General features: G+C 39.6%; 1 protein-coding gene across 1 annotated transcript in view; it reads left to right on the plus strand.

Moving 5' to 3' along the window:
• Positions 1–14,343, plus strand: part of MAN2A1 (mannosidase alpha class 2A member 1) — a 172,577-nt gene that overhangs the window by 38,405 nt on the left and 119,829 nt on the right. Inside the window, exon 4 of the mRNA XM_002919942.4 lies at positions 3,547–3,718. Within this exon, the coding sequence (XP_002919988.2) occupies positions 3,547–3,718 (172 nt within the window). The remainder of the gene's footprint in view (positions 1–3,546; positions 3,719–14,343) is intronic.

Raw genomic sequence — 14,343 nt, forward strand, 5'->3', positions numbered from 1 at the left:
GTTTTATGGGTTAGAGTGTTGTTAGAGAGGAAAAAGAATAAATGGAAAGGTATTCTTCGTGCTCTTCTAGCCCTGGTTCAATTTCCAAGTGTATTCAAGGGAAAGAAAAAGGCTGTGAATTGACCACTTAAGTAAATCAGTTTGCAACTCAATGTCCTAAGATTATTAAATCCAGAGGTAGGAATATAATTTTATGTCACAAAAAATCATCCCACACAAGTTTTCGTAAAATACTGTCTTTCTGATTGGTCTCACGTTAATATACAATTGTAGTTTTACAGTAATTGAGGAAAAGAAAGAGCCAATTCGGTGTAAAAGGGAATACTTGATTACTCTATTGTATAAGAGCAATAAAAGCTAATTTACTGTTCTATTACTCAATATTGAAAGCTGCAAGAGGCTATCTTTTAGTTCATTCTTCATTAATTGTGCTATATTGTAGTGATATTAGTATCTGTTATAGATGAGTTTTACGGAAGGCTTTTAAGGTGACATCTCTGAGCATGTGTTGTAGCTCACGTAAATCTCTTTGACATATTTCCTGCATGATTGCTGAAGTGGCAAGTGAAGTGTTGAAGGCAAAACGGATTAATCAGTCACTGTGATTTCTTTATGAAAACTCCTGTGATAAACTATTCTTTGAAAGGGCCTTAGCTAATAACAAATTATAACTGATGAAAACAAGTAATTGTACTTAAAAAGAAGAAAAACCTGTTACTTTTCATCTTCATAAAGGAGATTTCTTTTAAATTTGCTTTCTGTGCTAGTTCACTAGAGTTTTATTAAGTTAATTTTGGAGTCATTCCATTGTTCATAGTTCTTTTCTTTTACTGAGTTGATAGCCAAATAATTAGGGCTTAGTGTTGACCTTTGTTAAAACTTAGGTAAAAGTTATGTGTGATGTCTTAAAGACAATAATTTTCACAGAGCCATTTCAAGATTTACATGGTCCTTACACATGTGTAATAATAGCATGGTGCAGAAGTGGATGTCACTTACATACATTTGATTTTAGCTCAGTCTTGCAATATGGAGGTAGATATATGTTAAATTAAATATTACGAAATTCTCCCCACATTGCAATCTTTGTTTTGGGAAGTTAACAACACTGACTTTTTCTAGGGCTGTATTAGTTTGCTAGGGCTGCCATCCCAAAGTACTACAGACTGGATGGCTTAAGCAACAGAAATTTATTTCCTTACAGTTCTGGACGCTAGAAGTCCAAAATCAAGGTGTCAGTAGTGTTGGTTTCTTCTGAAGGCCTCTATCTTGGCTTGCAGATAGCCCTCTGTCTTGGCGTGGTCTTCCCTCTGTGTGCGTCTGTGTCCTAATTGCTTTTTCTTACAAGGACATAATGGATTAGGGCCCACCCTCATGACCTTGTTATACCTTCATCACCTCTTGAAAGACCCTGTCTCCAGATATAGTCACATTCTGAGGTACTGAGGTTTAGGATTTCAACATAGGCATTTTGAGGGGATGCAGTTCAGCCCATAACAGGGACATAGAATGAATTTCTTTGCAAACCAAAGTTTTGGGTTACCAATATGTGTAAGCTGTGGAACGGTTTATTTAAATGTTTTGAATAAATGTGTACTTTTCAAAATTTAGGTGTTAAAAGTATCTTTTATTTCCTCTTTTACCTGTTTTGATTGGAGAGATGGGGAAGGGGCAATTAGAGATTGATAAAAATGATAATAATAATAGCAACTAATATTTATAAAGTTCTGTTATATCCTGGGCTCAGGTCTGAGCACTTGATGTTTTTTTGTCTTGGATGTTGGCATCGTCAAAAGCCAGGTAGAGCATTCTAGGGGTAGGTTGGATTTTCTTTGCTTGTCCTTGGGAATCCAGATGTGGGTCTTGGCTTCACGCTCTGGGGCAGGAGTCCAGGTTTGTATTCCTGGCAAGACGGGATTCTTTGCAAACCACTATTTCGTGAGCTATCTTTGAATTTTCTATATGTACAGGCTTTTTATTTAAATATGGAAAAGTTGAATTATCCACATAGTATTCTTTGGTGACCTTAAAAGTACTTAAAAGTGTCCCAGATCAAGAAAATCCTGTAAAGAATATTTTACACTGTATTCCTCTCTGGCGTCTGGCTTCCTACCTGTCACTTTGTACCTGCTCACTAAATAACTGTGGAATGAATGAATAGATTTTAGTTAAAGCAAACGGGAGAAATACAGTCAGAGTGGCACTGCTCTTTTCAGAAGCTCATATTTACATTGTCAAAATAGTTGTGTTGTCTTCTCTGCCCTAGCAGATTTTTAATATTTTTCCAGAATTAAATATTAAATATAGTCTATTTCAGATATTAATTATAGACAAAAGAACTAACCAGTTGGCCCCTTATTATTTTAGTCTTCGCACATGTTTGAGGTTTGGAAAAAACAGAGCAGTAGTTTAGCCTGGGTGTAGAGAAGATTTCGTAGATAAGAGGTGGTTCCCTGGAGGGTCCACTTGGCCTGTAGGTGGCTGGCTAAGATTCTGCCTCAGCAGCTCATCGTGTTGCTTTAATGCTCTGCTGGATAGGGCCATGCTTAGACCTATGGGTCTTGTGAAAAATGTTTCTTTATAGTGACGGGGCGCCTGGGTGGCTCAGTCATTAAGCGTCTGCCTTTGGCTCAGGTCATGATCCCAGAGTCCTGGGCTCGAGCCCCGCATTGGGAGGCTGCTTCTCCCTCTCCCACTGCCTGCTGCTCCCCCGGCTTGTGCGCGCGTGCTCTCTCTCTCTGTGTCAAATAAATAAAATCTTATAAAAAGACGTTTCTTTGTAGTGAAATTGCAGACATCTTTAGATAAAATTTCCAGGATATTTGAGAAGTAGGAAGAGTCTGAGAACGAAGTCCTCAGTATCTACAGTATTCTTTTGAAGAAGACTTGACGTACATGTATACACTTGTGTTGACTAGTGTCAGTTTGTGCTTCCAAAAAATGGACTAAGTTACAGCCTTTGGAAACTAATGCCGGTTCTTGGCAGAATTCTACTTCTCTGTGCTCATAATAGTGCTCTTGATTACCTTACTGCTTTGCTGCTGGCTTTTAGATGCAGTTTATACTTGTGATTTTCTTTTTCTTAATTGAACTTACTACAATGGGTAGGGAATTTCAGATGTGGTATGAAAGGATTCAGTTTTGATTCCACATTATGAGTAGGACTGCCAGCTAGTTAATGCTGTTCAGATTTTTAGAATTAAAGCAAATTCCTTATATTAGAGATAAATTATAAATAATTGAATTTGATACTATCATTATTAAGCATAAATAAATGCTTTTCGTCCTCAGATCATTTCTCTCATTTTTTTTCTCATTTCTATCTGAATTTGTGCATTTTTCAGAGTATTTTTGTCATTAGTGACTTCTGAGTTTCATGTCCATTGAAATGGAATTTCACTACTTGAAACATTTCTGAGATTTTTAAATGTGTCTTCATCTGAGTGAAACATCTAAGGATATCCAAAGGTGATGCAATGGAATGTGACTGAGTTGAAATCAGACATATGAATCAGACCTTTGTTGTATATTTGTGTCTTGATTTAGGTTGGTTGAAGACTTTTGATGACTACTTTAGAGAGATGACTCAGTATATTTTTAATAACATGGTCATCAAGCTGAAAGAAGACTCACGGAGAAAATTTATGTGGTCTGAGATTTCTTACCTTTCAAAGTGGTGGGATACTATAGATAAGCCGAAGAAGGATGCTGTTAAAAGGTTTGTTTTAAACTGTTTTTTTGTTTTTTGCAATTTGGTAATATTAACCATTAATTATACAGTGAAACAAGTGTCGAATTTTTAGAAAGTAAAAGTTCTTAGCCTTATATCTGAAACTTAAAATATTTCTTCACATCCTTTTTTCCTTGATTCTGGTTCATCTCTGAAAAAGTGACTTGAAACTTTTCTATTGAAACCCTTATGTTCTAACTTCGTCCCCAGAAATTGAATTACTAGGTCAAAGGGGCTTAATATTTTAAACGGTTTTTGAAGCATATAATCAAAGTGACCCCTGGAAAGATTGTTTCAGAGTATTCTTCTATCTTCCATATAGCATTGTACCAGTGTCTTTGCCTAGTTGGCCACCAATATAATTTTTTTCTAAAACTTTGACCAATTTGATGTTTGAAATATTTTAATTTGAATTTTTGATTACTGATAGCATTGCATATTTTCTCATATATACAGGCAAAGTTTTTTGTGAATTGTTCAATGGTGTACTTTTTTCTGACCAATTTGTAAGTTTATACACACATACGTCAACCCTTATTTTCCCTCAAGTTATTTTCTTAATTCTTAGTGTTTGATATAGACTTAAAAATTTTTATGTAATCAAACATATTAATCTGTTTTCTTTTTTTTTTTTTTTTTTTTTTTTAAAGATTTTTTTTTTTTTTTCNTATTTGTTCGACAGAGAGAGAGACAGCCCCGAGAGAGGGAACACAAGCAGGGGGAGTGGGAGAGGAAAAAGCAGGCTCATAGTGGAGGAGCCTGATGTGGGGCTCGATCCCATAACGCCAGGATCACGCCCTGAGCCGAAGGCAGACGCTTAACCGCTGTGCCACCCAGGCGCCCCTAATCTGTTTTCTTGATATGCTTTACTGTCCTATTTTAAAAGGTCTTTCCCAATCTAAAGATCAGACAAACAGTCCTTTATTTCCCCCAGTTTAATTTTTTTATCAGTTTTTAAAATGCTGAAATTGATCTTTTTCATGTGGTATGATGGGAGATTCTGTTCCCTATGTGTCCTTCCCCTCTGCTCCCAAGAGTTTAAGGATTATCGTAGCATGAATTGCTTTCTTTCATTTGTTTAATATCACATATATAGCACTTACTGTTCTAGTGCCTGTTCTGAGCACTTCACAAATGATAACTGATAATCCTCGCAGCAGTCCTGTGAAATAGGTACAATGACTGTCCTCATTTTACAGATAAAGACACTGGGCGTCTGGGGTCACCCAGCTGGGATGCGCCTCGCTGGTATGCCATCCAGGGCAGCCTGTCCAGCCCCACAGGCAGTTCCCTCCCATGCTGTGCTCTGCTGCTGCCCTCAGATTTAAATTGTCCTTTTTTTCCCTACTGATTTGAAGTGCCATCTTTATTGTATTTAAATTTGCATTGATTTCTGGATTTTCTGACCTCTTTCACGGACTTTTCTGCTTGACTCTAATTGTTTTGGCTTCAAGATCTGTTTCATTAACAGACAGTTTAAATCTCCCCTTGTCTTTCTTTACTGAAAAATTCTTTTAATGAGTGACCACTTAATTTTCCCAAAGAGCTTTAGAATTAATTTGTTAAGTTCTTCTGCCGTATCAAAACAGAAAAGGGTTTTGATGGAAGTTGACACAAACATTTAAAGATAATTTGGAGAGAATTGGTTTTCCATCATTATCCATCAGACCTTTTTTTTTCTTAACAGGGCACAGCATTCAAAAACTTTGCTAGTGATAAACACACACACACGAGATGGGAACCTAATAAAGATGCTGGTAGAGTTTTACATATGTTAGGTGGTTAAGAAATACATAAATGCTACAATAAAAGACCTGAAGTTTGCTTGTAGACATGGGTGTCAGAAGGGGTACAGATTGTGAGTTAGTGCAAAGTGGTAGAAAGTGGATTATCTGAAATCTGACAGCAAGTTGTTTGGCATATATGGATGGTTGTGAACACAGGCAGTGAATGGAGGTAGCTGGTAGACCTTGGAGGGGGGTGTGTGTGTGTGTGTGTGTGTGTGTGTGAGTGAGTGGGAGTGAGTGTATCCCTGTGTGGCTGGGTTCAGCTGGGTGCAGTTTTCTTACTTTTTCTCAGGGACAAAATTTCACTTAAGCAATACAAAATTTACTCCCTAATATAATCATTCATTTTGGAACAAATTTTTGTTTTCGAAACAATCATTTATAGCAGAAGTGGCTATACATTTTTTTTTTTTTTTGCCACTGTTCCCCTGTCAGCTTCCTTTTATTTTTAGGGATTTTATTATTTTTTTAAATTCAGGTTTTTTTTTAAATACCTAAGGGTCCGTGCGTGATCTTTGCTTATTAGTGCATGCGTTCATTCATTCTGCAACTACTTCCTGAACATCTGCGGTGGGGCGAGAGCTACAAGGTTTGGGCACTTCTGGGCAGAGTATTTCTTTTTCTTGATCGTAAATTCTAACTCTCACATTGACAACTATTTTTTCTCCTTTTCATGACTAAAATTACTACTGCTGCCATTCACTTGTAGTTTGTTTAGATTTGCCTGATCTCTGCTGCCCTTTTTACTTTAAAGAGAGTCTATTTAGAGCAGTAGTTCAAATGGCTGGGCCCTGGACCAGGCTACCTGGGTGCAGATTCTGGCAACTCCCATCTACTGTGTGAACTTCACACAAATCACCTGTGCCTCGTTTTCTTCATTTGTCAAGTGGGGAAAATATTGGGACCTATTTAATTTGGTTTTTATGAGGATCGAATGAATACAAATAAATGCTTAGCCCAATGCCTGGTGTATTTTAAGTCCTTAATAAATATTAAAATCTCGTGCTATATTAACTTTTACTTGTCACTTGGAGTATTTCTCTCGGACGCGCGGTATAGAGTTTATTTCCAAAGTTGTCCTGAGAGTCTCCGTCTTGTAATAAAAGAATTTAACTACAAAATATGTGCTTTCTTTCCTAAAAAAGCTTTTTAATGTGTTGCTTCAGTGAAGATAACCTTCCCCTCCACCTCTCCACTAGACATTTTTAGGATTTTTAAAATTTTATCCATAAAATTCTAAATTTTGACCTTGTCTCTAGGTATAACTTATTATTTAATTTTCCATCTGTCAATTCAAACATATCTTCGGCTTATGTTTTCTGCTCTTACTGGGTACCATTTTTATTTCCTTTGTTTGGGGATTAAATTTTCTAGTTACTGAGTCTCTCCTTTGCACATGCATTTTTCATTTCTTTGTTACATTTACTGTTTGAGAGACTTTTCTTAAGCGTTCTTTTTTCCCCACCTCAGATTCAGTTCTCTGGGGTATGAAATGTGTTCTTTTCTGGCTCTGAATGATTGGTTTTAACCGTGTTTGTTTGTTTGTTTGTTTGTTTGTTTTTTACCCCTCTGTTCTGCATTCTTTATGTTGTACCCCGTACGTCCAAGTGTTTTCCTCCTTTTTATTCATCCTTGAACAATAACATGTACATACACCTGGAATCTGTCCCAAAACAGAGAGTGTAACTGGCCCCAGTTCCTTCCTGTTCTAACTAAATACTTTGTTTCCTTGTAGTGGGTGTTGGTTAATATTGACTGGCCAGCGTCCATTCCCCCTGATTTCCTTTTGGGAAATGGTCTCTCACCCCCATCAGATCCTCCGTCTTCCTGCCTCAGGTCAGACAGGCCAGCTATGACCTGAGCTCAGCTAATTGGTATATTACTGCCCAGCGTTCTGAGTCGTGAGAGAGTGAAACAAGTGTGCACAGATGGAAGCAGGGAAGCAGACGTAGAGGGAAGGTTGCGGGTCATCCTCACAGCCCTGGTGCATTCACAAGACTCTTCCTGTCCTGTGACATGGTCCCTGTGATCCCTGTAGCATGGCCTCTCATTTTCTTCCAGCCCGTCATTAAGCCTGGACTTGCAGTCCTCAGCTTTGTGTGCCCAGGAGAGTCTCCCAGTGCATTTCCTCTCCAGAGTCGGCAGGTGTTGTTGGCAAAGAGGAAAGCTAGCTGATGTATTTCCCCTCAGATCGTTTGTTGGAGAGCTGGATTCTGAAAGATCACATGAGCATCAGGGACCCAGCAGCTGGAGAAGATGTCCCTGTCATGAATAGGACTGGCGGGGGAAGAGAGGAGCTGGAGCTGTGGGAAGATGGGGAGATTCATGAAGTGTTTGCTCTCTGCTGGGTGAGGCTGCGGAGGCCACGGTTAGCTTTCTCCATTTAGCTTTCTCTTTTGTGACGTGTAAGCCAAGTAAGACCTTTGGCCTGTCTGAAGGTCCTGCTTCCCCAGAGTATAGGAGGGAGTCGAGCTACCTCCGAAGGAAACTGGGCTTGCTGCCGCTGCTTTTCATAAGGTGAGGCCGTGCTTGATCCCTCCCAGCACGGCTGCATTAGGGAGCGCCCTCTGCAGCAGTGAAGACCTAAGGGTCAGAGGCTTCTCTGTAGGATGGGGCTCTTAGGAGCCCTCAGGTTGAAGTATGGAGACAGTGATTAGTGTCTGTCCTAAGATACAGCTTTGCTTCAGTCCTTAGCCCTCCAAATTAGGGGCTGTTGCCCAAATCTCTCAGAGTCCTTCTCAGAGTCCTTTCTCTTTATGATTTGGCACTCCATGTTGATATTTCTTGTAGGGCAATGGCAAGTCGGTACTTGAATTATTTGAGTTTCATCTGCGTAGTATCTGTCAGAAATGCCACCAGTTTTATGGCATGAGGACAGTCCCCTTCCCCTTACTTTAGCTGCGTGCACATCTCTCTTTTTCTACTCCATTGGCCATTTTACTTAGGTTGAGCTGTATGAAATTGCCAATATTTCACCATTTTTGATGTACAGAATTATCAATTTCATGGGATTCAGTTTAAGATTAAGGATAGACAATGGTAAGATGCTGGGAGTGGGAATGCAGATTAGAATCTAATGCTCAAGTCATTTGTCTTAAACTTCTTTTGACAGATGCTATTTTGGCAATGGGAAATATTCTGGAATATAGGCCTTATCTTGATGATATCCTTTTGCTTGAAGAAAATACTCTTTTTGTTGGTTTTTTTTTTAAGGTTTTATTTATTTGAGGGAGAGACAGAGAGAGCACGAGTGGAGGGAGGGGCAGGAGCAGAGGAACAAGCAGACCCCCCATTGCTGAACTTGGAGCCTGATGTGGGGCTCAATCCCAGGACCCCGAGATCATGACCTGAGACAAAGTCAGATGCTTTACCAACTGAGCCACCCAGGTGCCCCAAAGAAAATGTTTTATAGCAACATTAGGGCCAGTGAGTTTTGTTTCTGGTCAGGCTTTGTTAAAGTTTTCTCCCTTCTTGGTATAATCATTCACATTTATTCACTTATTACATTTATCTGTGGAACTAAGGTGATAGCAGTTTTCCCCCTACTTACTTAAACATAGCATTCTTAGTATTTCCTGCCTAAATGTATGTTTGGGGAAAAGTTAATAGATGTATAGGTGTGCTCTCAGTATTTAAAATTCTGAGCTTGTACTGATAGGATTTTTTTGGCTGCTAGTATAATGCTTATGCAATGGCTTATTTTTTCCTTTTTGAAGATGAGTCTATGGATTATATGTCTGTACCTAAATTTGCAAGCTAGCTGTTGCAGAACAGAACCTGTTAATTCCAGCAGAGTTCCATGTAAGCTTTTATTGTCCCTGAAGAATACCAATTGATTGTGGGAACTTAACAGAAACATAACTCAAATGATCTCCATAAACTGTTCTAGCAGTGACTTGTTTGATTCTCACCCCTGTGGCAGCAGTATTCAGCTCTATAAGCTTTTAAGAATGAGAATCTAGTTAACTAAAGGGAGATCCATGCAAACAACATCTAGCTTTTTTCTTTTTTTGTGATTCAAAGTAATCTAATCAATTATAGTCATGGTGCCTACTTCTAACACATATCCAGTGGATTTAAAAGAAACTGCCTCCGTTAAATAATCAGCACATTTTTCTGTCTATGCTTGTTTTATTTTTGAAAATGACTAGGATGTTAACATTCCTTTTACTTTTTAGGCTTCATATTTGAATATTTTTTGGCTAAATGCAGTTAAATACTGCATGATGTTTATAATACATCAAAATGTGAATCCTTATTCGGATCCAAGCAGCTGAAACATTAGCCTTAGCATTTCCTTTGACTAGCACCCAGCATATTACACTCATTTTTCCTCTCTGGGCTCTGAGACACTGAAGCGGTTTTTACGGTGCATGTGCTCTTGCTGTTGAGACTGGTGTTCAGTGAAGAAACCCAATGAGTTGTTGGAACCTAGAATAGTTTGTGTGTTCACCATGGTCTTGACCAGCTTCTTTGTGGACATTTTGGTCTGAGGTAAGGCTTCACAAGTGTGCTGGGAAGAGGGGTATCATCAGTGAATGGTTTATTGAAATTACGGTTAATGGAAATATTTTATTTTCACCACATTGCTGGATTTCATTGCTTTGCCAAGAATGCAAAATCTTTTTTTTTTTTTAAGGTTATTTATTTGAGAAAGAGCGCGTGGGTGAGAGAGCACTAGCTGGGAGGGGGAGAGGGGAGGGCCAGAAGGAGAGGGACGAGCAGACTCCCCGCTGAGCAGGGAGCCCAACACGGGACTTGATCCCAGGACCCCAGGATCATGACCTGAGCCGAAGGCAGACGCTTAACCAACTGAGCCACCCAGGCGCCCCAAGAATGCAAAATCTTTAATCTATCATTCTCTTACATCTTTTTTCCTAGGTTTATATTTAAGTGAACCTTGTACCCTATTTTCTTAACTATCTGTTTGCTTATTGAAATGTTTGAGATCACATTCTTAAATAACACAAATCCAAACTTACTGATGTACATTTCAGGTTTCACTATAAAAGTGTACCTTTAAAGTTCTCATACAGGTTAATTTATTATACGTTTTATACAGGTCAAATTTTACGGCATTTTGACCAAAGGCTGCTGTAAAATTTGCAGAGCAATGATAAGTTACAGTGTGTCTTGTGATGTTCAGAATAAATTGCAGATTTGGACTGAGTTTAGGGCCTAAAGATACATAGCATTTCATCAAAGGAATCAAAGCAATTCGCCGGTGTCTAGAATAATTTTAGTTCTAACAGTTGAAGCAGCAGTGTATGTGTATTTGAAAAAGTATGTATCCCACCGTCACTCCTCCACTCCCAGTTCATTTCCAGTGAGGCAGCTTGCATAACTTTACCTGCACCTCAGTCACTTCTGCTGTGGGCTCCTGTTTACATCACGGATCATGGCAAAAGCCATGAGGGATTCTCACTGCTCTGTCCACTGGCTGTTTCCTCGGTCGCGCTGAAGGCTTCCTTTGCAGTGTCAACACTGACCACACCACTGTCCTTGAAATTCTTTCTGTTTTTGTCTTCTGTGACCCAGAGCTCTTTCTCTCCTGTTTGTCTTCCTGCATTGCCGAGCATTCCTTTTTCATCCCCTCAATTTCCTCCTGTCCTCCCTTCCTCCGTGTCCCTTTCTCGCCCCTAGGGTCGTACCCTTTGCTTCTCTTCGTCCTGCAGGCTCATCCACGCTGTTGGTTTAATTACTAGGGGTTTGGGCTGCTTGCAGATCTAAAGCTCCAGCCTCAACTTCTTTTATCCCTACGTCACGGTAAAAGTTACAGCTAACACTTCCTGAGCGCTTCGTGTATACCAGGCCTGTTGTAAGCACTGACATGTATTTATGCAGTCGGTCCTATAGCTTTCTTATGAGTTAAGATGAGGTAAGTTTCCTTACGAGGACTCTGAGGCAGGGGCGTTAAGGAACGTGCCTAGCATCCTCCAGCTAGTAAGTGGGGCATGAGGACCAGAGCCAGGTGGCCTTGCCCCAGAACCAGTGCTGGGAAGCATTTTGTGCTCTGCCTTTCCATCTGCCATTCAGGCCACATCCAGCCAGTCCCCTTAGCCTTGTTAGTTATGCCTCTTAAGATTTCTGTGCTCTGAACCCCAGATCCATCCCCATTATTCATTGTTCCCTGCTGTTATGAAACCCTCCAGCTGGTCTTCCGGTTTCTAGCTCTGTCTCTTCCAGGTGTCCTCCATTTCTCCAATAGATTAGGTTTCTAATATGTGATTCTGTCCATGTCACTTCGTGGCTTTAAGATGCTTTGGCTGCTTCAGTGTCAAAGGGTACAGACCCATCTCTTTTGGCAGGCACACACTGGCTCTTGATGGGATTCCTCCCTGCTTGTCCGTCCTTACCTCTGATCACTTCCTGCCTCGTACTCTACCCTTTGTCCTGCTGAGCCACGTGGATGTCCTCAGGAACATGCTATTTCTTGTTTAGGAATTTCCCCATGAGTTGAGCTTAGATTTTTTTTTTTTCCTTTTGTGCACTGGATAATCTCAGTCTTATTCATTTTTCAAGACTCAGCTGAAACATTACCTTATTTCCAAAGCCTTCCCTTATTTACTCCATCATTCATTCAACAGATACTTACTGTGCTAGATTCCAGGGATACAGGAGATGAGGAAGACAGACCTGAGTCCAGTCTTCAAGGCAGAACACGGAAGCCATGTAATTAAACGTAGTATCACAATAAAGTGTTTTTTTCTATGGAAGCAAGAAGGGTGTCTTGGGAGGCTTCCTGAAGCAGGTGGTATTCAGGCTGAAACCTGCAAGGAGTTTAGAATTAGCCAGGGGGTGGGAAAGGAATTCCAGGTTATGAGAGGAGAATTGTGATGATGGGCCAGGGATTAGCAAGGGCTTGGCATGTTCAAACACCTGAAAGAAGTTTATGAGGCTGCAGCATTGTGGAGGACGGTGTGTGCTCAGGCTGGTTAATGTCTGGTCATCACGAAGATGCAAATTGGAACTACTACAAGATCCTATCCCAAACCCTTTCGAACGGCTAAAATCAAAAAGCCAGACAACACCAAGAGTTGACAAGAATGTGCAGCAACTGGAACTCTTATGTTGCTAGTGGGAAAGTAAAATGGGACAGTTGCCTTCTGAAGAGCCACCAGAGTTGTCCAGTGTAAAGCCTACATAATGAGACCGAGGAGTCCCCTGCTGGGAATTTACCTAAGAGAAATGAAAACATGCTCACAAAAGAGACTTGTTCAGACATTGTCATAGCAGAATCTTTCATAGTAATTCAAATGTCCATCAACAAGTTAATAGATGAAAAAATGTGGCATATTGGTGCAGTGGAATACTGCTCAGCAATGAAAAAGAATGAATTACTGAAATGCATAGTAATATGGATGTATCTAATGAACATGTTAAGCAAAAAAAGCCTGACAGAGACAAGTAAATATTGTATGATTTTACTTTATGAAGTCTAAGAGTAGTTAAACTTATCTGTTATGACAGAAATCGTGAAATAAGAATGTCTGTCTTTTTTGGAGCAGTTGAGGCAGGAAATGATTGGAAAGTGGCATGAAGGAACACTCTGAGTTAATGGAAATAGTCTGTGTCTTGTTTGCAGTGGTGATTACAGGGATATGAACACGTGTCAAAACTGATGAAGCCAAACACGTGTGTATTGTGTATTGTTATTGCAATTAAAGGTCCTTTAAAAGATACAGTACAGCCATAAACATGATGATAGGTCTGTTTATTAACATGGAAAGGTGTGCATGGTATAGTATTAAGCAAAATAAGTTGGTGAAAAACTGTGCCTACCATAACCCCTTATGTTTTTATAACAAGATATTGAGTAGATTTTTAAATTTATTTTTTATAATAATTTTTTATTATGTTAGTCACCATACAGTATATCCTTAGTTTTTGATGTAGTGTTCCATGATTCACCATTTGAGTATAACACTCAGTGCACCATGCAATATATGCCCTCCTTAATAGCCATCACCAGCCTATCCCATTCCCCCACCCCCTCCCCTCTGAAGCCCTCAGATTGTTTCCCAGAGTCCATAGTCTCTCATGGTTCCTTCCCCCTTCTGTTTACCCCCCTTCATTCTTCCCTTCCTTCTCCTACCGATCTTCCTGCTATTTCTTATGTTCCATAAATGAGTGAAACCATATGGTAATTGTCTTTCTCTGCTTGACTTATTTCACTTAGCGTAATCTCCTCCAGTCCCATCCATGTTGCTGCAAATGTTGTGTAATCGTTCTTTCTGATGGCTGAGTAATATTCCTTATATATATGGACCACATCTTCTTAATCCAGTCATCTGTTGAAGGGCATCTTGGCTCCTTCCAGAGTTTGGCTATTGTGGACAATGCTGCTATGAACATTGGGGTGCATATGGCCCTTCTGTTCACTACGTCTGTATCTTTGGGGTAAATATCCAATAGTGCAATTGCTAGATGATAGGGTATCTCAAGTTTTAACTTTTTAAGGGACCTCCACACTGTTTTCCAAAGTGGCTGTACCAACTTGCATTCCCACCAACAGTGTAAGAGGGATCCCCTTTCTCCACATCCTCTCCAACGTTTGTTGTTTCTTGCCTTGTCAATTTTTGCCATTCTAACTGGGGTAAGGTTGTATCTCAATGTGGTTTTGATTTGAATTTCCCTGATGGCTAATGATGTTGAACATTTTTTCATGTGTCTGTTAGCCATTTGTATGTCTTCATTGGAAAAGTATCTGTTCATATTCTCTGCCCATTTTTTTATTTGATTATTTGTTTCCCGTGTATTGAGTTTGAGAAGTTCTTTGTAGATCTTGGATACCAGTCTTTTATCTGTAGTGTCATTTGCAAATAT

The sequence above is a fragment of the Ailuropoda melanoleuca genome, chromosome 3, assembly GCF_002007445.2.
Source record: "Ailuropoda melanoleuca isolate Jingjing chromosome 3, ASM200744v2, whole genome shotgun sequence".
Taxonomy (NCBI): Eukaryota; Metazoa; Chordata; class Mammalia; order Carnivora; family Ursidae; genus Ailuropoda; species Ailuropoda melanoleuca.